General features: G+C 32.8%; 1 protein-coding gene and 1 pseudogene across 1 annotated transcript in view; one reads left to right on the top strand and one right to left on the bottom strand.

The window, feature by feature from the left end:
• TMEM232 (transmembrane protein 232) overlaps nt 1-25,224 on the top strand; it is a 154,570-nt gene that overhangs the window by 127,867 nt on the left and 1,479 nt on the right. The window contains exon 14 of the mRNA XM_015590346.1: nt 22,914-23,007. Within this exon, the coding sequence (XP_015445832.1) occupies nt 22,914-23,007 (94 nt within the window). The remainder of the gene's footprint in view (nt 1-22,913; nt 23,008-25,224) is intronic.
• LOC112480747 lies at nt 12,517-12,635 on the bottom strand (annotated as a pseudogene).

Here is a 25,224-nt window from a genome sequence, read left to right as displayed (position 1 = left end):
AGTGTATCATTTTAGGGATAATATTAGTTTATTATTAGTGATTTTAATTTTTTAATTAGTGATTTTAATTAGTGATTTTTAATTTTTATCTCTCGGTTAAGGGAGTGTTTAATAGGTTTCTCCACCATATAGTTACTCTATAGTTTATTAGTAATTAGTTAATTTATGAGAAAATATTTGGATACTATCTAAATATCCCATTTCACATTAATCTTTCACCCACTAATTTTAATATCCTTTGATATTTATTGCATAACTATCATACTTGCAAAATTGTGATTTTCTACCTCCACCATTTCTACTATGATTATGTCAACATTCTTCCAAAAGAGCTGTCCTTTCTTTCTTATTTACTTATTAATGCAATTATTTATTTAGTTATTCATTTACTTATTTATATCACTATAATTTCATTGATTCTTATTTATTTCAATGTTTTAATCTGTTATTCTCATTATTTACTTGGTCCCATACATTGCCAATGGGAGCCCCTTCAGTCAGGCTCCCTTGTCATTTTGATTTGTCTCAATCTGTTCTTAAGCACTTCCACACTTCTGAAACAAGATGCTCTCACCTTCTATCTTTCTTGCCCCAGTTTTGAAGTCAGCCATTTCTACAAAAAGCCCTGGTTTCTTTAGTGGGAAATGGTATTTAGAAACCATTGAGAAACTAAACTAAGGGCTCTTGATGTCTCACTAAAGCAAGTACTTTGAAAAAATATTTGGAAGTCCTATTTCACAGTTACTTATGCTTAGTATCAATGGCCGGTAGGCATGAGCTGATAATATTTTTAATTTACTAGTATAAGGTAAAAGCCAGGACTTATTCCTAAGATTTAAAAAAGAAACTTTGATTTTATATTTTTAAGATCAAACTCAGTTCTGTGTGTTTTAAAGCTTTGTGACCTTCTGACAGTATGAGACATCAACATGTTAATGGGTCAAAAAATGAAAGCTTCAGTACAAATAAGAGTTAGTTCATGTATTCTAAAGAGAGTTCTACCTCGCCTATCACTAGGGGGCAAGAATTGCTACTGATACAGTTGAGAATAGCAGTAAGTTGATGATTCCAAGGCGATAGCATAAAATGTGATCTCTAATATCTATATTTGCTATAGGGAAACGTACAAACAAAATAATAAGGCTAAAAAAGAAATGTGCTTAGATCAATTTCTGCAAATGCCATAAAATAGTCTTGTCTTCTCAAAGATGCCTGAAGATCATCCCAAAAAATTAATTCTTATTAACCTCACAGAGACATTTATTTTGATTTTATGCAATACATAGACTGAAAGTAAGCAGGAAAAAAAAGAACTTAGAATATAACTGTAATGTTTCACATTAGATGCAATTTTACACAAGTCAGTTTAGCAAATATTTGTTTGGAGTCTTTTATATACAGGACTTATAGCCAGACTAGCACAGTAAGTTTGTGCTTTAAGATCCAGAGCTTTCCATCTCTCCTAACTGCTCCAAATACATAGGACTATAAAAAAAGTTTTAAAATTAAAAATTTATAGTCATACCAAAAAAACAAACAAACAAGAAAAGCATACCCATATATCAAAATCATAAAAGAAAGGGAAAGTAGTAAGGAAGGCTCAGCATGGAAGAGACTTCCATGGGTTCGGTTACTTTGGGGATATCAGGAAATAAAAGCACCCCACATAAGTTAAGGGGTCATGGTCAGATTCAGTGCTGTAGTTTAGGTCAACCCTAATCTTTCCTGAAAGGGGCTAAAGGTAGCTACTCATAATGCTGCCGAGGCTTACATCAGGCTGCATACCTGGAAATTAGGAGGACACAGATATAACCTCTAAACTAGGAACGAGCTAAGCCCCCTGCTGGCTCATTGATCTGCGGTGTCACTAAAGGAAGAGACTGCCATAAAAGCCAACTTAAGACCTTCTTTTGTACTAGCGTATCAGAACTGGGACAACCTGAAAAGGTGGTTGTAAAACTAAGACGCAGGAAATGTTCAGCAAAAAATAAAGAGGAGGAAAATAAGTAAGGGGTGAAGGAGAAGATAGAGCAATAAAAACATAGATATTAAATTAGCCTGCAACCGAAATTCTCACAAACGAATACTACAAGAGAACTAAGAAAATCAACAGTTGAATGATGTATTAATTTAAGATGAAATTAAAATAAAAAAAACTATAATAAACACACTCAGGATCTTGAAAGATATAATTGATGAAAACACTTCCTTTGTGTCTAAGATATGATAAGCATTGACAGAAAAACACAATTCCCATCCCAAGGAGCTTCTGATGATAAAAATTCTTTCTCTCTCTCCATAGAGACTACTTTGTCACCTTATCTAATCAACATATATACAAACTTTAGAATGCATTATCATGTATATCATTTTTTATTATCTAACTGTGCATTTGCAGTTATTTCTATAAAATGATAGAATAATTTCCTCAAATCTATAGCATTATTTCCATTAGAATATCATATTTGCATTCCATTTTAACTTACAGCATCTAAGATCTTCTTAGGTGAATTTCTTTTCTAAGCATAATTTATTTGAGATCAACTTATTTCTGTGTTTATTAGTATCCATTCCTTTATATTGCAGAGTAGATTTCATTGCATGGATATACCAAGTTTTTATCCACACATCAGTTCAAAGACATTTGGTTTCCAGTTTTTTGTTGTCGTTGCTGGTGGTGGTGGTGGTGGTGTTGATGATGAACATAGTTATTAAACATTCACATAAAGGTTTTTGGGTAAACATGTTTTTATTTAACCTGGATCAATAATTAAGGGTGAGATTCCTAGATTTTATGTTAAAAGTATGTTTAGCTTTATAAAAATACACCCACACTATTTTCCAAGTTGCTTACTATTTTGCCTTCCCATCAGGAACATATAAATGCTCTAGTTGTCAGCACTTGGTATTATCAGTGTTTTGTTTTTAAATTGTAGCCATTCTTATAGGTATGCAGTGGCATCTCATTGTGGCTTTAAATCTCCTTTGCCTAATGACTAATGATGTAGAGCAAATTTTCATGTACTTTTTTAGCATCCATATGTCTTCCTTTGTGAAGTCCTTTTTTCATTTTTATTGTTTTGTTTTAATTAATGAAATTTAAGACTTGAAAAGATAGTGAATATAAGTCCTTTGAAGGATATTTGTTTTGCAAATATTTTCTCCCCATCTGTGGTATGTTTTCATATTCTCTTAGAGGTATATTTCACAGAGGGAAAGTTTTTCATTTTGAGTGAGTCCAGTTTGATTTTTTAAAATTGAATGGCTCATGCTTTTGAGATATAAACTAAGAAATCTTGCATAACAAAGAATTTTCTCCTATTTTCTCAAAGAATTTGTATAAAGTTTTATATTTGTTCCCCATCCATTATGAGTAAATTTTCTGTATTGTCAGTTCTTTTTTCATTTTTTGCATATGAAATTCCAGTTGTCTCAGCACCATTTAAGAGACTGTCCTTTATTCATTGTAATTGCATTTGAACGTTTGTCAAAATATAATTTACTGAATATGCGTAGGTGTATTCCCATTGATCTATTTGTCTATCTTGATGGCAATACCACACTTTCTTACTTACCGTAGCTCTATAGTAAGTCTGGACAAAGGCAGTGTTCTTATTTTTCATAATTGCTTTTGTTATTCTAATTCTTTTGCTTTCTATGTAAATTTTATAATCAATCGATCTGTGGCTACATATAAATTCTTCTGAGATATGATTGTGATTGCACTGCATCTTTGGACCAATTCGAAGAGTATTGATATCTTTACAATACTGACTTCTCCAAATAATGAACACAGTATATCTCTCCTTTTATTTAGATCTGTTCTGATTTTTTTATTAGTTTTCTGATTTTCTACACAGCTGCTGCACGTATTTCGTTAGATATAGATCTATTTATTTCATTTTTCTGTTGCTATTATAAAACCTTTTTATTGGGGTTTCTAATTATTCATTGATGTTATACAGAATGACTATTGATTTTTGTATATTGGCCTTTTAATGTGTAACCTTGCTAAACTCACTTTTTAGTTCTAGCGATTCCTTTGTAGATTTCATAGGATTTGTAGCAGATACTTATATCAGCTTCAAGTAAATACAGTTTTATTTTTCCCATTTTAATCTGTGTACCTTTTAATTTCCTTTTTAAAAAATTGATTGCACTGGTTAGGACCCTCTAGTTCAGTGTTGAATAAGGATGATGAGAGCAAATATCCTTGCTTTGTTTCTGATCTTAGAGGCAAAGCATTCAGCTTTCACCATTATGTAGAATGTAAGCTATAGGTTTTCTTAGGTGCTTTTGTCAGATTGAGGAAATTCTTTCTATTTCTAGTTTTCAACAAGATTTTTTTAATTATTATTATTATGAATAAATATTGAATTTTGTTAAATCCTTTTTTTCATTTATTGAAATAATCACATGAAGACTTTCCTTCTTTAGTATAGTGATATGGTAATTATAATGATTGATTTTTCAGTGGTGAAATGGCATTTTTTTTTTTATAAAACCTATTTGCTCATAACTTATTATTCTTTTTCTATATTGTTGGATTTGACATGCTTTTATTTTGTTCAAAACTTTATGTCCATGTTCCTGAAAAATATTGATTACAAGTATTTTCTTATAACTCTTATTTCTTATTTCAGTATCAGGGCAATGCTGGCCTCAGAATATGAATTGGGAAATATTACTTTCATAAAGAGTTTCTATGGTATTGGCATTTCTTCCTTAAATGTTTGAGAGAATTAGTGAATCCATTGGGCTTGGTATTTTCTTTCTTAGAAGAAATATTAATTATGAATTCATAGCTAAATTTCTTTATACATAAATTTATATATTATATATATATTTATATATATTAGTCATGTTATACTCTTTTCTACTTGCATAAACTTTGATAGCTTTTGCCTCTCAAGGAATTTGCTCATTGCATGTAAGTTGTTGAATTTATAGGCATTAAATTATTTGTAATATTTTATTATCATTTTAATGTTCTTTCTTTCGTTCTGATATTGGTTATTTGCACCTTCTGTTTTTGTTTTGTTTTGTTTTTTGCTTGGTTAGAGGTTTATCATTTTTATGAATCTTTGTAAAGAACTCTATTGTTTTTTCTACTTTCAATTTCATTGATTATTGTGCCTATATTTATTATACTTTATTATATTTATTATACTTTATTATATTTCTACATCTTAGGATTTAATTTGCTTTTCTTTTACCAGTTTCTTAAAGTGGAAGCTTAGATCAACAATTTGAGACATTTTTTGTTTTCTAATATACACATTTAATGTTATACATTTCCCTCTAAGCACTGCTTTAACTGCATTCCACAAATTTTGTTTTTATTTTTATTTTTTCAATTCAAAGTATTTTCTAATAGCCCATGTGACTTCCTTTTTGACTCATCGGTTATTTAGATGTGTGTAGCTTAATTCCAAGTTTTTGGAGATTTTCCAGTAATCTTTCTATGACTGTTATCTTATTAGGTATTTTTACAGTCTTAGAATAAACTCTTTACAATTTTCATTATTTTAAATGTGTTATAATTTGATTTATAGTTCAGAATATTCTCTATCTTAGTGAATATAGACAATATTCTGAGCCATAATTTGTATCCTGCCATTGTTATTTAGGATGGTCTATAATGTTAATTACATAAAGTTGATTGATATTGTTGTTTCAGGCTTTGACATCCTCATTGATTTCCTGTCTGCTTGTTATATGAATTGCTGAGACAGAATTGTTGAAGTATCCAAGTATAATGGATGCTTCAAATCCAAATCACAAATTTGTCTATTTCTTCTTTCAGTTCCATTATTTTTGCTTCATGTATTCTCAAGCACAGTTTTTAAGTCTACACACATTTAGGATTGTTTGTCATTCTTAGTAAATCGATCCCCCCACCCCCCATCATTTTGTAATGTCCTTTTTTAGCTCCAGTAACATTCCTTGTTCTGAAGTCTATCTCACATTGCCTAACATGTTTATGTTTCATAACATTGGCCTTTATTTCTTGGCTTATGGGATTGAAACTGAGCCCTGTTTGTTATAAAGCGAAATAGTAAAAGAATTGAGTAGGCCGACTAAGATGAATTACTCAGGTGAGGAAACCAAGGCTTAGTGAGTTCAAAGAAAATAGAGTCTCAAACGAGAGGCTGAGATGAGGAAACTGAAGTGTAGAGAGGCTTTATGACACCCAGCTTATTAGTGGCAGAGCCAGATCCTGACACTGGGTAATCTCCGGTTCTACCCAAACTCAAAACATGTCAGCCAATGAATTAGCTCTGAATAAGCATTTTATTATCTAATAGTTCTAAAGTATATAATAGATATTTAAAATCAAGTATCTTATACCTAAGGTTCCCAGAATAGAGAATCCACTTCTTTTTGGTAACAAAGTATGGAAACAGCTCATTGTGGTGTAGGGCATGAACCAAAAGAAGTTATAAAGTCACTTTCCACATTCTCTTTCTAAGACGAAATTGTCTACAAGGCACAGCAATGACCTCATGACATCAATGAAGCAATCACTATGTGATAGCAATGTGACCCTCATAGTCAGCTACAGTTTTGGGTACAGTAGCTTTATGAATTAGTTATTACTTTTTGGTTTTCCAGATGCTTCACTAAAAAGCTGTCTGTTAAGTACCTCCCAGGTAGAAGAGAGTATATGCATGCATTCAGGAACAGTGTTTTCCATTGTACTTGGAACTAAACACTGCCCTTTATCACTTTTTGTAGGAGAAATTATGAATGACAAGCACAGTTGGCATAAAGTCATTAGTAAATTGCTCTTTTATTTCTTCTTCCAAGGGTGTCTTTCCTCCTAAAGTGATCAACAAAGAAAATAAAATCACTAGGCTATGTATTGGGAAATTCTTTTGTTGAAAAATCTTTTTTTTCTCCAGTTTCTCTTATTTATATTGCTTTAGGAACCTTGGGATTTTTATGGCTCTCCCTTTTAAGATACATTTTCAGAATCTCCTCAAAGAAGGTTTGATGGAATCTATTTTTGGTCTCAGTAGGAGAATCCTATTTGCATCTCCTCATGGGTTGCCATGGCCTAAATTGATCCACACTGACCTGGTTCATTTTAAATCAATTCAAGGTTTTTTTGTGTGTGTGCACACAGAACAGACTACTACCTGAACTTCAGATGCTGCAAAATCAATTCCAAGGAAATGTAAGCAATCTGGATAGGTTCTTCAAATAAAAGTGTACTGTGTTGCATTGTTCAAAATTGAGAAGGGCACTGAGGTGAAATTAAGAATCTCAAAGAGTTTAACAAACCAACTAGTCAAAGATTGTCAATCGAGTATACAAAATACATTTTGCCCCACCTAATATCTAATTTTCGCTTTATCTGTCATCTGAAGTGAGTGTTATAAAATCAATTCTAATAGCATTTTATTATATTCCTTTTAAGTATACATAATATTTTTTGTGGCAAGATGGACAATTGTTATTCTGCTGCAATGGTAACAGGTTATTTCTTAAATTCAAGATTCTGTAGTCAGCTTTCCTTTAGAAGTGAGGTGTTAAAAAAAAATCTAAACTGAATAAAAATTGATGGTAGTTTACTTTGCTAGAACATGCTGCACTATTTAGCCAGAGTCAACAGGAATAGTAATTGGAATTTCTCTCAGTATTTAAGCACTTGCTTATAAACAAATTTTCCCTTAAGTATGCTGCTGAACTATAAGGAGATAATAATTATAATTATTATTTTATTTAGAAAAAGATCATATACTTGGGTATATATTACATTATTGAGCTTTTAAAATACTAAATGTGCAATAAATGCAGCTCAAAAATACATATAATATTAAGTATAAATAATAAATTCTATAAGGAAGTTAAAGGGCTATAAGAGTTCCTAGAGGAGAAAGAGACTTCTTACTGGAAGGAATTAGGAAATGTTTAATTGATAGTAAGTCATTTAAATTAGGTCTTAGATCTTGAACATGGAAATTTTTATATTTCTAGTGAAAGGAACAATATAAACAAATACATTGAAGCAGAGAATTATGAAAGTTTTTTGAAAATAGTGACTAGGAGATTAAGGCCCTATCTGTGGAAGAAGTAAAAGATGAGGTAAAATATGCCTGCTGTGGCCAGATAATGGTGACCCTTGCAAACCAGTCTAAGACTTTGAACTTTTTTTAAGCTATAAGGGACCATCAGAGTTTTAGGACTATTGAAACATACCACAAAAAATAGAATTCATTCATAAAAGCAACATCTAAAAGGCATATTTTCAGGGTGTATTTAACTTCTGGCAAATATATTGTGTTCTGGAGATAAATTAAAGGGCAGTATCCTTGCTCTTAAGGAGTTTTAAGCTTAAAGGAAAAGATAGATATACAAATGAAAAACATAAATTATAGGCTGAATACTTCTCTAGACACAGACACAAGGTGCTAAGGAAACCTAAGACACAGATACAAGGTGCTAAGAAGAGAATGTTATTGTAGGATGATCGTAGCTCCAAAAACAGGTAAATACTGAATTATCAGTGGCTTACCACAAATTATTTATTATTTGTTTCATCACAGAGTATGGTGTTCCTTCTCAGATGGAATACTGTGTGGTCATTCAGGGACCTATGTTCTTTCATTTCATAGTCCTTTCCCCCCTAGGTCTTCCGCATCATTAGTATGGGCGAAGATAGTGAGGCATATACACCTAGCTAGCTTGGCTCAGAAAGTTCATATTTATTCCATTGATGAGAACTAATAGAACTGGAAATGTGATCTGTTTGTGTGTCCAAGACAAATACTCACTGAATTCTGTTGCCCAAGAGCATATCTGACTATTGAGTTCAGTTGGGTAGATCTAGGAATGATGGAAAGCTCTGGTATAGTTGAATTTGGTTGCTTACATCTGGCATTTTTTCTTGATCAGTTAGAACCTATCTAATATTTGTTCTGACTGGCTGGTGCTCATATCATTAAATTGTTAAATATTTTAATTAATTTTCACAATTTACCTGCACTAGTGCTAAACCTGGAAGAGTGAGGGTAAATCCAAGAGTTCTACTTTAGCAAGATTGAACTGCTGATGTGTTATAGGATGAATCAAAGTGCAGATATTTGGAGGTAATACAATAATTTAGAAGTCTATTTCAAAAGTACAGGTGAGAGTTGTGAAACATAAATGGAGAGTAGACAGTAGAGATGATGACCAGGCAGAAAACTGAAAACATAACTCCAGGCAGCTATTTGGATATGAAAAGCAAGAGAAGAAGAAGAGTAAACTAACTACTACTAACTAACTAGCTAACTAACCAACGCCAAGCCAGAGATGTTGAGCCTACATAGTTCAGAGGTCGATAGTGTTTTTACCAAAATAGAGAACTGAGTAAATTTTAGAAGGAGCATTAGATTCTTAGACTTTGGAAGGCAAGAATTTGCACTGTAGTCCCAGAATCAGATAAAGAGTGGAGTGCATAGTAGGTACTCCATAGATATTCATTTAATTAATGGCAAATGAAACAAAATTACTTAAGTTTCAGAACACTAAGGTTTTGGTTTCACTGAGATGTTCAAGCACTCACAAAGGTAGAAGCAGGGTAAGGAAATAAAGCTTCTTAGGGAGAAGTAGTATTAAATCCAGATGATTGCAAAGAAGAAAGTGGCAGGAAGTAGAGAAAACTTTGGAACAATCCCTATAATTAGAGGGGAGGAAAAGTCAGAGAAGGCACAGCCACAGGTAGAAGAGGAGAACTGGAAAGAAAAAAATGTCTCAGAAAATAGGGTAGCAATTTTAAAAGAGGTAGTTAGGCATATTGAATGGCATGGACATGTTAAAAACAAAGAAACAATCATTCCATTTCACAGTTAGGGGTTAAAAACCAGTTACATTTATTTTATTTTGTAGATAGTGTTCTTTCATTTATTCATTTTTTTCTTTCTAAATTTTTAGGGGCATAAATACATAGCAGTATGTACCATGAAAGTACAAATTGTCTGTGATCATATATCCTTGAGATAATTGCTGTTAAATTTGGCATATTTCCTTCCAGTCATTTTAAATGAACATGAGAGTAGCCAATGGAGAATGTATCAGTTGTCAAATGTATCATTTGTCAATATAAAATTACTTTCTCTGAACTATTTAATGATTTTTTTCCCTTAAATTCTATTTTGTCTGAAAATAATGTTGCAGCTGATATTTTAATGTTTTTATTTTCATAACAAATCATTTTTATTTCTTTTCTCTTTTAAGTTTAATATTTTGTTTCAGCAGTCTCTTGTAAGCTACATTTGCTTTAATTTTTCCTCTGGTTTCTATGGCATGAATAGCATTTGTTTTTATTGCTACAATTTATATGTTTTGACTTCTATCTTTGTTTTATATGCTATGTTTTGTATGATTCCTTGTTTTTACTGTTTTATTCTATTTAAATTTGTTATCTTATTTTGACTTTCCCAATGAGTAGGAAGGCATATATTCTGTTTTTAATTCTTCCCATGATCACATTTCTCAAGAAAAAATTCTGCATGTCAAAAATTATGTCAATAATAAAAAATATATATTTTCCTCATATCCTCCTTTGATCTTTTCTCCACTCCATGTAAGAGGGGGGATGTAAAACATTTTACCGTATTTTATCATAATTTAAAACTACAATGTATGTTTTAAGAGCTATATTGATAGGATTTAAATTTATTACATAAGTTATTTTCCCTTTAAGCAACATTTTATTTTTGTTCAATGTTGTGACAAAATTTAAAACAATTATTTAGACTGAAATTTATGTTTAATTTGATTCAATGTTCATTGCTAGCCTTTGTAGAAGTATTTGTTAGATGTTAGTCTCTGAGACTGCATAACAGATCATTGTCCTCAAAATGCTTAGTCTACTGAATTTTCTCAATACTGTTGCTCTTTCTTGTTCTCTTTTTTGGTTAAAAGCATTACCAAACGTTTAATAACCTTTAATCTAATGTAAGTACTTTATAGAAAGTATAAAGGAGGAATTTATTATAAGTATGTGAACATTTAAAGATTCTTGGGAGCGAAATCAATTCTTTTATTATTTTATATTGCAGAGGAGACATCTAAGGCTGATTTTACTTATGTTTAATGATTTTTCTGTCTCATTATTTGAGTCAGAATTTTACTTTTATCCTTGGAGTTTGTTTTTTTCTTGAGTATTTGTTTTTCGAAGCGGTATAGAAGTCATTTCAATACACATATTTAGGTCATTTTTCAGCTCTGTGAGTTTTCTGTGGTCATATCTTTTAATATTGTTTCTATACCATTTTTCTGTTTTTTTATTGATAATTATTATATTCAATAACATTTTATTTATTCCATTTTAATTATCTATTCTCTTTATTTTCACTTTATATTTTTCTCTTAACTTTGGAAATCTTTTTATAATTGATAATCCATAACACTGGTTTATTTTTAAAACTGCTTTTACTATGTATTCATCTTTTACCATGGCACTTTATATTTTCTGAAAAACATCCTTCCTTACCTCATATGTATTTCCCTCCAACTTTTCTGTTCTTGTGGCTTTTAGCTGTGGTGTTACAGATATTATATCTTACACCCTATAGAGTACCAAGTAGTTTTCAGATTCCTGCAGTAAATAATGTTTTTTAAGTTTAGTTTATTCTGGATATATAAGATGATGTATCATTCTTCTTGCCTTTCAATCACTTAGAAATTATTTTGGAAGTTTTCTTCTACTCACCACGTACTGAAGAGAGTTCTATATATGACTGGTGATTTATTCATTGTCTTTGTGTCCCTGTCTACCCATTTGCATGCTAGTGGAAGCCCCTCCTTAGATCTATGGCTAGGTAAGCACATTGATAACCATAGTCCCTACCATGGTCCAGTCTCTGGTAGGTTTTTTATCTAATGTGGCTATGCTGGAATGTGAGGAAATATTTTTATTCTGTTCTGCCAAGATCTCAAAACTCCAAATAGTGCTATTATCCTCAATCAGTTTAGAAAACGAGGCCCTTCCTATCTTTGCAAGATTCCTCTTTCCCCCAGTAGAATTTTATTTGTGGTAAGTAAACTCTCTAGGATGCAATATAATATCTGCCCATCAATTTTCTTCTAATTAATTTTTTAAAATTATTTTTATGACTTGCAGTAGCTAACTATATATAGAGAGGAATTGATATGAAGAGGTAAAAAGTAGCCCTCCAGGAACTGCAAAAAATCAGTGTCTGTATTGCTGGTTGGTAAAGGCCTTGGGAGCAAACAGTTATAGTGTGTGGACTACCTGCTTTCATATGAGTGTTTCCCCCTATTTCTGTCTGAAAAGCACTAGAGTGCCCTCAATTCCATTTTGAAATTCAGTTTAAATGACTCCTGTATTACTAAAAATTGCCACATAGTAAATATAGATTCTGGGTCGTCCTCCATTTTTCAGCATGTTCCATTGATTAAATCCCATTCAAGAACATTACAATAGACAAGAGTGAGAGGTTATTATGGGATACTGAAAGCCTAACTTAATGTGTATATACATATATATATATATTTGTTTTATGCCTATAGCACCTGGTCTTCCTAGGTGGTCTCCCATCCAAGTACTAACCAGGCCCAACCCTGCTTAGCTTCTGAGATCAAACAGGATTGGGCTTGTTCAAGGTGGCATGGCCGTAGACTATAATGTATCTTAAAAGTATGAATAATTTTCAGAACTTGGGCCTTAGCTATTATTAATAAGAAATTATTTGTAATATACCTCACAATTATAGAAATATGCCACCATATCGAAAAAAATCATAGTTTAGAACCTCTGGAATAAAACACTGGTAGAATATTAATATTTATACATTCTTAGTAGTTTAGCCTAAAACCTCAAGTTTTGTGCTATTATGATCTTTAACCAGCAACAGTTGAGTCATTCAGAGGCAGAAAAAAAAGGAAAATACAAGATCTCTTACATTCCTCCATTTTCCCACCCCCAAATCTGTATAGTTGCTATGGCAATCGATTGCTCCTCTGGTAAGAAAGCTCTTCCAATCTTGAATACTCACTGCCAACATTCTGTTTCAATAACTACTGAAATGGTTCTGCAGCTTTACGCATTTCTTGTTCAGTCTGCATAACTATCAGAGTAATCATTTCGAAACAGAATTCCTATAATACTATTTTACTGCTTACACGTCTTCAAAGACTAAAAAAATGTTGTACTGAATGAAGATGAAGTGTTTATACAGAAGTAAGATTCAGAGCCCCTACTCTCTGTCTCTGTCACTCCTACTTTTCTCCATTCTCTCCTCTCCCTGGGGGCCAGATAGGAGATTGTCTGGTGTCTGTTTGGCACACAAGAAAAGGCCTATAGATACTGATATTTGGAGATTCCCTAAGAAAATGGCTTTAATCCTGTGCTAGGCAACCTCTAAGATGACCTCTAATAATCCCTGCTTTGTTATATTCATGGTCTTGTATAATCCCTTCTCTTTGAGTATGGGCTGAACTTTGTGATTCACTTCTAAAGAATAGAATATGGCAGAAGTAAGGAGCTGCCACTTCCAGGATTAAGTAACAAAAAGACAGTGGCTTCTGTCTTGGGGACTCTCTATCACTCACTCACTCTGAGGGAAATCAACTGCTATGTTGCTCTGAGGAGAGGTTTCAATGGCAAGAAATTGATGTCACTAACCACTTACCTGCCAGCAAGGACTGAGGCTTGCCAACAGTCATATAAATAAGTTTAAAAATGGATCCTTCCCCCCACTGACATTTGAGTTGTCTGCAGCCTCTGTCAACACCTTGATTTTGGCCTTGTGAGAGACACTGAGCCAAAGGCCAGGCCCAAATTCCTGACCCTCCAAAAATGTGAGATAATGAATGTTTGTTTTTTAAGCTGCTAATTAGGAATAACTTGTAAAATATAAATAAGATAATCCCTACTCAATCGCTCCATGATGTGGAACATTATTTAACAAGCCTCAACAACTCACTGAGAGCTTCCCATTGCATTTTTACTATTTTGACTTTAAACACAAATAGAGAAAAGGGAAGAAAATTTGGATAATGATGGCTATGTTCATTTTCTTGAATATGATGATAGTTTCACGGGTGTGTATGTGTGTGTGTGTATAATGTCACAATTCATCAAAATATGAATTATACTTAAATAAAGCTGTTAAAATATGAATGGAGATATAAGATTCACCAAATATTTGAAAAAGGACTCCAACATAATATAGAGGGATCCAAATAAATAAAATGTAAAAGTCATTCAAAGAAAACTGAAACAGTGTAGAGCAAAGAAGAAAAGAGTTTTAAAAATCTATAATAATTATCTTCTGAGAAATGAATGAAAATTTTTCATCCATGCAAAAGGAAGGATATAAAAAAGTATAAGAAAAAAGCAGTTCTTAGAAATTAAAAACGTAATGGAAGCTAAAAATTCAATAAAAGGTTTGGAAGATAAAGCTGAAGAGATCTCATCAAAAGTAGAATACAGGCAAAGAGGAGGAAAATGGGAACAAGAAGATAGAAAGTGAGAGGCTCAGTACCAGAGGTTTAGCATTAATATAAAGGGAATTCCAGGGGGGAAATAAAAGCACAAAGAAGACAAAGGTGAGTTATTTATCAATGGAAGTTTTTTTTTTAATTTGAAGAACTAAAACATTTATACACTTACGAGGCCCAAATAGTACTCAAAAATAAATTTAAAAAGACCTACTATAAAGTACTTTGTATTATTTATCCTCTTATATGTAACAAATGACTAGAAAATGTGGCAACTAAAAACAGCATACATTTATCATTTATGTATTTATGTATTTCCCTCACATTTTCATTGAGTCAGGAATCCAGACATGACTTAGCTGGGTTCTCTATTTCAAGATTTCTCACAAGGCTGAAATCAAGGTGTTGGCCAAGACTAGAGTCTCATCTGAAGGCAAACTGGGGAACACTCTATTTCTAAGATCACTCACTGTATATTGGCAGGATATAATTCCTTGTGGGTTGTAAGACTGAGAATCTCAACTGCTTGCTGACTCTGGGCTGTAAACATCCTCAGTCACTTGCCTTATAGGCCTCTCCAATATGGCAACTTAATTTATCAAAGCATATATGCCAAGAAAGCAAAGAAGAGTTTGCTAACAAGATAGAAGTCATGCCTAATCATTTTTCTATTCTATTGGTTATAAATAAGTCATTGGGCCAGCCAGTACTCTCAAGGAGAGGGAATTACACAAGGATGTGAATACTGGGAGGTGGGAATTATGGGGGCCCACCATAGAAATCTTCCTACCACACACCTCATGGTTAAAATTATAAAGCTAAGGAAAAAGCAAACTTAAAACTTCCTGTGACAGAGACCATTCGCAATCATAAAACATTTCACGTGTTTCTTCGTTTTCCTCAGAAGACTTCCTTACACTTAGATTAGAGAGATGATTCTCAACCAGGGGTGATTTGGGTTCTCAAGAGACCTCAGCAATGTTATTGGTTGTCAGACCTGGGGAGGATTATGGCCATCTAGTGGGCAGAGTACAGAGATGTTGCTAATATCCTATAACGCAAAGGCCAACCCCCTACGACAAAGCAGTATTTAGCCCAAATGTCAAATCTTTCTTCCTTTGTCAGAGTGAACTTGAAAGTCACTCTGTGAATCTTATATCTCCTGGGGCATAATATGTATTTTTCTTCCTTGTGAAACCATCTCCAGTAAACTGAAATAGACTATGAATATTTTAACAGCTTTACTTAATATAATTAATATTTTGATGCATTCTGACATTATACACACACACACACACACACACACACACACACACACACACACACATACACACACACTGGGATAGTAGCATTATAAAATGGAAAGAGCCTGAATTCCTGGGTCACCAAATGGAGCAGTGTTCCTAATGAACTGCATCAGACTTTCTGTGAGCAAGAAATAACCACTTGTGTTATTAATTGAGATTTCAGCATTTGTCTACTGAGAAAGTTAGGAGTAAATATCTTGAATAATATAGCTCTGGAGAGAAGACACGGGCTACTGCAAATGCCTGGGAATCAAGATGGCATCAGATGACTCAAAAGCAGCATCAGAAGCAAGAAGTGTGGAGCCTCAGTAGACTGAGGGGCAATGATATCCACTCTAAAATCACAACTGTCCCTTGATATTAAATATATTTGGTTAATAATGTTTAGGAAACAGGTAAAAATATTTTATATACAAATCTATCTCAATCTATTCTGTTCTGTATTTGGGTAGAGTCCAAATAACAAACAATACCCAATATTTTCTTGCCTCAATTTGTTATATGTGAAGGTAGAATAAAGACATTTTCAAATTATTTACCTTCTATTCACCATGTCTTAGGAAGCTTCTTAAGAATATCTTTCTCTGAATGATGGAATAAACCTAGAAAAAGGAACATAATGGATTCAGAAAATAGTAGCCCCAACAGTGGTGAGGATTATTCCCAGGATGACAGGCCTAGTGAAAAACCAGTTTCAAATGGTGAAAGTAAACACTTAAACTCAACACAGTCAAAGCTGAAGTTGTCCCTTGTTTTCCACGCAACCTCAAAAGGTTCTTTGATACATGTACTTACTTAAGTTATATCCGCCCTTACTCACTAACACTATACTAGCTCTTGTTCATCCTTACAGATTATTTCAGAAGTATTCTTGGAGCCATATCTTAGCCTGGGGCATAATATGTATTTTTCTTCCTTGTGAAACCATCTCCATTATTTTCTATAAGCTGCCTTTAAAGAAATTTAACACCCTTTTACTATGTCTTTTGGCATCTTCCAGTCAATTACATCACAATCTTGTTGTGATAACCATACAAATTAATGTCTAAAATGAGACTGATGAAAAGACCCCAGACTCCAATAGCTAAACTGATTTAGGGGAGTAAACTGAAATAGACTATGAATCAGCAATGCTAGAGCAGCTGAGGATCATCCTTGGCTCAGGACTACAACATTCTGTGTCTGGGAATGCAGAAAGAATTGTTTTAGTGGAACACATCCGTTGGAAATTTTAACTCAGTGGATTGAAAAGAAATTAAAATTTTAAAAGCCTTGACTTTGAGTTCCTTAGCTGCTCTGTAAGCTCTAGTTAATGTTAAAGTGACACCTGAAACTTTTTGGCAGGCACTGTATAAGGAAACCACCAGATCAATAGTCTGGCTGGCAAAAAAAAAAAAATGCAAGACTGGAACTGTAGCAGCTGATGTCTGAGACAGAGCCCCTGGGACAAGATCACTGGGAACGGCAGAAGCCAAAGACCTTGGAGCTTCCCTTGACTGGCAGTTCTTCATGCCAAGCAGGAACAGGATTACTGCCTAGGCTGTACATGTTGGAGGGGTGAGAGAAGAACAATTTTTTAACTCTCACAGAGTGGACTCTATCCATAATATGCAGGAACTACAAAACAAGGGAAATTAAATAGGTAACAGATATTTTTAATGTGGGATCAAGTAATGGTAATAGTAATAGTCAAGTTGAGAACAAACTGTCTTTATTAACCTACCCTTAAAAAGTAGCCAAGAAGACTTATTTGGTGTTGGCATATATATAGATATCTATATATATATATAGATAACTTCTTTGTAAATATCTGCACTTTAAATCTTGTCTCTTAGAGGAAGCTAAAATATTGAGGCCCTCTGATTTGGGCAAGCCAAGTATGGTCACAGAAAACAAAAATAATGTTCAAAGCACACAAAGAGATGATTTGCTATTTGAACCAATCACCAATCATACAAAATAGAAAATCAACATTATTTAATTGAGACTAAAAATCTTTCATTCATATGTTCAGAAACTCATTTTCTTTTTAACCTCCTACTTTTTAAAGATGCATAGAAGATTAAATCTGACCAGGTACAGTTTTAAGTGTGAAAGTTATGGATAAATGTGTCCCTAAGGATTTGAAAACTTTTAGTTTCCAGGATGATCTGTGGTTCCTAAGGATACCGAATTGAAATGGAATTGGGAAAAATGCTACCGAACTATACTTGGACCCTTAACCTAAGATCTAATTTTGTTTGTGACTGAAGTTAAGTTGTTAGCTTAATACAGACTGTTATATCAATCAGATATATTATATAAGCCTCATGGTAGCCGCAAAGTAAAAACCTAGAGGGATACACAAAAATTAAAGAGAAGTAAGCCAAAGCATACCAATATAGACAATCATCAGTTCACAAAGGAAGACGTCAAGGGAACAAAGCAACTACAAAACATCTGGAAAACAACAAATAAGATGGCATTAGTACTCTTTACCCATCAATAATTACTTTAAATGTAAATGGACTAAATTATCCAATCAAAAGCTATAGAGTGGCAAAATGAATTAAAAAAAAAAAAATAAGACCCAACTGTATGATGCCTACAAGAGACTCATTTCTGCTCTAAGGGCACACTTAAACTCAAAATAAAGGTATGGAAAAAGATGTTCCATACAAATGGAAACAAACAGAGAGCAAGGGTAGCTATAGTTACATTGGACAAAATAGATTTTAACTCAAAAACTATCAAGAGACAAAAACGGTCATTATATGACAAAGGGATTGATTCTTCAAGAGGAAATAACAATCGTAAATATATATCCAACAAACATTGGAGCACCAAACTATATTAAGCAAATACTAACATATCTGAAAGGAGAAATAGGCAACATTACAATAATAGTAGGAGACATCAATATTCCACTTTTAACAATGGATAGATCATCCAGATGGAAAAATAAAATGGAAACATTGGACTTGAATTATACTTTAGCTAAACTGACTCTCTCTATATATGATATATATATCATTCTACCCCAAAGCAGCAGAAATATACATTGTTCTTGAGTGCATGTGGAACATTCTTCAGAATAGATCATATGTTAGGTCACAAAACAAGTTTTAGCAAATTCGAGAGGAGTAAAATTATACCAAGTGTCTTTTCCAATCACAATGTTATAAAACTTGAAATTTGTAACAGGAGAAAAACTGGAAAATCACAGATACATGGAAATTAAACAACTTCTGAAAAACGAATGAATCAAAAAAAATCAAATGGAATATCAAAAGGTATCTTGAATAAATAAAAACAGAAACTCAACATATCAAAACATATGGGGTGCAGCAAAAGCTGTTCTAAGAGGGAAATTTGTAGTGATAAATGACTGCATTAAGAAAAAAAGAAAGATCTCCAATAATCTAACTTTATACCTCTAGGAATTAGAAAAGATAAAACAAAATAAACCCAAAGTTAGCAGGATGAAGGAAATAACAAAGATTAGAGCAGAAATAAATGAAATGGGGGCCAGAAAATGATAGAAAAGATCAATGAAACTAAGATCTGTTTTTTTAAAAAGATAAACAAATTTGGAAAACCTTTAGCTAGATTTTCCATGATAAAAGGAAAGAAGACTTAAATAAAATAAGAAAAAAAGACATTACAACACATATCACGGATCATGAGATCACTATGAACAACTATATGCCAACAAACTGGATAAAGTAGAAGAAATGAATAAATTCCTAGAACCATACAACCTACAAAGACTGAATTATAAAGAAATAGAATATCTGAACAGACCAATAACAAGGAAGGAGATTGAATCAATAATCAAAAGCCTCCTAATAGAGAAAATCCCAGGACCAAATAACTTCATTGGTTAATTCTATGAACATTTAAAGAAGAATCAATGCCAATCCTGATCAAACTCTTCCAAAAAATCAAACAAGAGAGAATACTCTCAAATTCATTTTATTATTCCAACATTCTCCTCATACCAAAGCCAGATAATGATACTACAAGAAAAGAAATGTGTCGTGATAAATGACTGCATTAAGAAAAAAAGAAAGATCTCCAATAATCTAACTTTATACTTGATGAATATAGATGCAAAAATTCTCAACAAAATACTACAAAATACTACAAAACAAACAACAGGATCGTACACCCTGATCAAGTGGGATTAATCCCTGGGATGCGAGGATAATTCAATATACATGTCAATAAATGTGATAAACATTAATAGAATGAAAGATTAAAAATCATATGACCATTTCAATAGGTGCAAAAACAGACAAAATTCAAATTTTTATCTTTTTATGATAAAAATTCTCAACAAATTGCGTATAAAAGGGATGTACCTCAAAATAATACATGTCATACATGACAAGCCCACAGCTAACATACTCAATGGTGAAAGGCTGGAAGTGTTTCCTCTAATATTGTGAACAAGACGATTTGCCTACTCTCACCACTTGTATTCAACATAGTATTGGAAGTCCTAGCCAGAGTATTTAGGCAAAAAAAAAAGTAAATAATAAATAATAAAAAGGCATCCAAGTCAGAAGAACTTAAAGAACTTAAAGTCGTCTCTGTTTTGCCATGACCTCCTCCTCTGAATTCTTTTGATAATGATGATAAGAATAATACATTTTTTTAAAAAAAAGATTAATACAGCTGAAACTTGTTTAGTATTCGCTATATCAAACATGCTTTATGTCTTATTCCTTTTTAATCTGTATAAAAACATAACAAAGCAGGTACTATTTTTATATTAAAAATGAAGAAAATGAGGAGCCGAGGGATTAAATATTAGGTAGCAGAACCAAAATTTGCTTCAAGATCTCAGTACAGAGCCCATATGCTTAAACATTTTACTATATTTTTCTGTTTATATCACTGAATGTTTGCCTCTTATGTCTCATGTTGTCTTGTATTATAGTTACCTATGAATCTTTCTTTTCTAATATTCATTTGATATAACTAGAAACCATAGATGCACAAGCATATTTATCTAATCTTTCCTTTTAAAGGTTTCCTGACATATTGTTATGCATGTCTTTAAATTTTTATAATTCAAGAAATTTGTGGCAACTTTCTTGAATACTTTTAACCTTTAAATAATTTAAAGATTCTGTCTTATTTTTCTCACAGCATTCAGCACATTTCTTTGAATATCAGAAGCACCAAAATTTTGTTAAATGACTATAGTTAACCCAAGTGTCAGCTCCCAGATGTCTGCAAATTCCTCAGCATTCTAGAATCATATTTTCCTTTAATATTTTAATAGAATGGCTAGAGTCCCTATTCTACATGCATTGGAAAGCTCATTGCTCTTCTGCCCCACATGCCCCACACACTTCTGTCTTATGGGTTGGGAGAGGGCTTCATATATTTTTCCTGCTCACCTGTCACTTGAATTGTTTTCCTTTGAACTCCTGCTATTAGCTCCACTCTGTGACTTGTCTCCTTAGATTGCCATCCTCTCGCTATGCTGGACATTGCTCTACTTGTATAATTGTGTTATATGGTAGACTCTTACTGATGGCCTGGAATATAAAGGAAATTAAAGCATGTCACAGCTTTCATTTATTCATTCTATAATTCATATAAACATTCATTGAGTGTCTAGTGTGGCATTATGATGGGCACTGAGAAGACAATGATAAGTAAACAAATAAAGTCTCAAATATAAGTCATGTTGCTCATATTCAATTCTTAGTAAAACATGAAACTCACACAGGCACATAGATAAATATAAAGTTACAGCTGAGATAGTATGATGAAGGAAAACCTATGGTGAATTGAGAGCGATGGTAGTGGGCTTGGACTGAGAGCTGAAGGGTAAGTAAGTATTGACCAGCCCTGCTGGAGGAGGACACTGGAAAAAGGAATGACAGCATGTGCCAACACACAATAATAGAAGCAAAGTACATCACAGTAACTGCAGTAACTGGAGAAACCATTAAAAGCCACTTAAAACAAATGTACGGTCTACTTCAGGCATCCCTAACAACAAATGTGGTCTTAATACTAAATTTAATGGGGAGTTATTGAACAGTTTGAAGTAGGAGATTGATATGATCCACTTTGTATTTTGAAAAAAAAATTTTTTTGTCTGCTGTATAGAGACAAGAATAAAGAGGGTAAGACATGGTGGACACGGGGACTCCAGGTGAGAGCTGATCATTTGGACTAGGAAAATTATAGTGGAAATGAAGATAAAAGGAAAGATTCAAGAAGTATTTAACGCAGTATAAAGCAAGACCTGGCAATATAAGGGAAGCATAGGGTATCACACATATAGAGCTCTGTATAGGCAGCAACTTGTAAAAAAAAAAAATGCATATAGACATCACAATCATAAAAATTTATCAACTTCTGAATTTGGAAAGTTTTCACTAGCTATGTCTCTCCTTAGACTCTTGCTTATGACCTTTTCTTTTAAACCCAGTTTCTCTCCTTCAAAATCATATTCTTTACCATCATTTGTTGTTTTACATATCTCTGTACTCATAATCATTTCTTCATAATAAGTTTAATAATACAATTATTATGTAAACAGTTTAACAGTAAATCTCCACTAGTTTAGGGCCCAACTTTGCACTGCCAACACTTTCATTGAGCTGTTTCCAAGCTGCCTGCCACAGTTCCACTCTTAGTAATACGGAGAGCTTGGAGAAGTATTGAAGTCACAGCATCTTTTTTTTTTTTTTTTTTTTTTTTTTTTTAGCATATTTTAGATAACATTCTCAGTCTTAGACTTCCACTAGAACTTCATGGGGCTGTGGGTAGCAGTACACATTTTCGTCTCCCCATTGGGCATAGTTGACTTCAAGCTTCCTTAAGCCCTTTACATCCTTGCATTTCATTTGCTACTGACCAGCTATAGTGTTTACATCTCTTAGTAGAAGATTATATTTTTATTATTTTCTAGTACTCACTCTCTGTGGCATGCCCTATCTTTAAAAATGTCAGTTTCAGTAATCCAAAATGGCTTACCCAAACTAAAAGCTAATATATAGTAGGCTATACAGAGTAGGTACTTTATGTTGACAATGTAGAATCAAAATGCTTAATAATGAACTATGACTTTCAAAGCTATATATTCCTGGAAGAAGAAATAGCTATACCTAACATTGTATCTGTTCTTATGCTTTTTTGAAGGGAACATCCTTCTGTATCAGAACTCCCCTTGTTTCCATATCCAGATTTCTTCACCAAGAGAGATAAAGAATTGGCAAGAATCATTGACCATCATGTAAGATTGACTTTCTTAAACTACTAGCAAAAGCTTTGTACTTTAAAGGCACTTAGAATAAGAAGTGTAGTTCTGGGACTGAAGTATTAACATGTGGAACTAAAAGGTAGAGCTACGATTGGGCATTGCCAAACAGAATTATATTTTGCTGTCCTATCTATACATGTCAGTGCCTTCATTGGGTTACAGAAAATTTCGCCTGTCATTTATAAAATACTAGCATTATTCTGTTTCCTAAATTAGTACTGATTTCTTTTGACAAGGATCTGGTATTTAACACTGAACACTGATTTCTTCTATAATATAGTTTTAATAATGGAACAAAGATCTTTTGACTCAATTTTTGGTGACCATTCTTTGCCCTTGAAATATTAGAAAAGACTTTAATCGCTTTGTTCTTGGTATGAGTTAAATAAGCTGTGGCAATACAAAGCTATTCACTTAAGACTCTTTAATTCATTGAACTATATTTAATTGACGATTTCTTGCCAAATCATTTTATGACTGCTTCTTTATAGAAGTACAGTTGGAGTAGGGGAGAAAGTATTTGTTTTCTGGTTTCTATTTTTCTTTAAATACAATATGGATTCAATAGTGTATAGAATGTGTTTAAATTAATTTTATCACCAGTAGTTCAGTATTATCTATCAGATTTTGTTTATATTCTTATGTTTAATTTTTGCATTCTATTTAATTAGTGATCTTTTGAGAAAGAGTGAACAATTATTTCATTTACTGATACCGTTGAATAGTGATTTGTCATACGACTAATATTTAACCCCCTCTAGCAATAGCTACAAATATTGGGGTTTGGAAACTGAATGATACCCTGGAATCACAAAATAAAAGCTGTAGTGTCAGGGTATTATTCAATAATGAAGTTTTTACTAAACCAATCTATCATATGTACAGGGCATTATCAAAAATTCCTAATAGTTTATCAATTGCAGCATCTATATTTTACTATTCACTCAACTGAATAGAATAGATTATAAGAGATAGCAAACTGCCAATGTATATATACACATATGTTGTGTAGTTTTAATAACAGAACAAAAATCTGTTGACTCAGTTTTTTTTACCCTTGAAAGACTAGAAAGACTTTAATCACTGTGTGATTAAAAACATCTGCCTAGGGCTAGTTGAAGAGACAGAAACATTATTTTGAATGATAGAGAGGAGGCTAGGAAGGGGAGGCTAGGAAATGGATACTAAACTCTATCAACTTTTCTTCTTTCCAAGGGTATAAGCGTTATCTAAGTAATGAATCTATTTAGAGGGTACCTATGAAGAGTAAAGGAATCTTTTCGGAAAATAAGTTTGAAAACTGATAGGATCCAAATTGTTTGATATGTGGCTAGCCTAATCAATTAGTAGTTTGTCATATTGATTTGGAAAGGTTTATGGAAGTCTCTTTGAATATCACAATTAAAAAAACATGTCTAAACCATTTCCTTTCAGATAGTTGTAGTAGTGCTTTGTACTTAATATTTCACACTTTACAAAATGTTCTTTCATTAGTTACTTTAATCCTCACAACAATCCTGTAAAAACATTTATCAATAAGAATGGTGGTTTACAATTCAGTTACTCGCCTAAGGTTTTAAAGTTAGTAAATAACTGAGTGTACACATAAAACCAAATCTTAGGACTCCAAATCTACGTTGCTTTTCAGTTCTCCATAGTTGCTCAATTTCTTGGTTTATAATCCCTAACCTGAATGGGAGTGGGAAGGTAGAATCTGTAGTATTAGTTAGAAACAAAAACGCACAGCTACAGTTTAATTGTTCTGCTAAATTAATTGATTTTATTGAGTGGCCATAATAAGCAATGAATAAGGCAGATACCTAATTGTTCAATAGATATTAAGATACCTTGTACACTGCTGGTATGCCATAGTGTGATGAATGAATACCTGAGTGAATGGGTCAAATAAAGCAGTAAATGGTGCTTCTATTTCCCATCAATTTCAAGCATGTCTCCGTCCTTCTAGCTGCCACATCAATGATAATAATGGCACATAAAAGTAAAGACAAGGCAATGGTTTTTCCAAATTGAATTTGTCAAGGTCAACAGAGACAAAGATTTGAAAGAAAAGTTTACTTTTTTTCTGGGCTAACAAAAAGAAGGATCCTAATGTTATGGCGAATTCTAGCCTTGCAAAGTTGCAACAAGGGAGGAAAAGAAGAACAGCAGCCTCCTGGACTAGCAATATGG

Source organism: Pteropus alecto, unplaced genomic scaffold, assembly GCF_000325575.1.
Source record: "Pteropus alecto unplaced genomic scaffold, ASM32557v1 scaffold20, whole genome shotgun sequence".
NCBI classification, from domain to species: domain Eukaryota; kingdom Metazoa; phylum Chordata; class Mammalia; order Chiroptera; family Pteropodidae; genus Pteropus; species Pteropus alecto.
The sequence above is the reverse complement of the archived record's forward strand: the minus strand, read 5'-3'. Positions and strand labels throughout refer to the sequence as shown.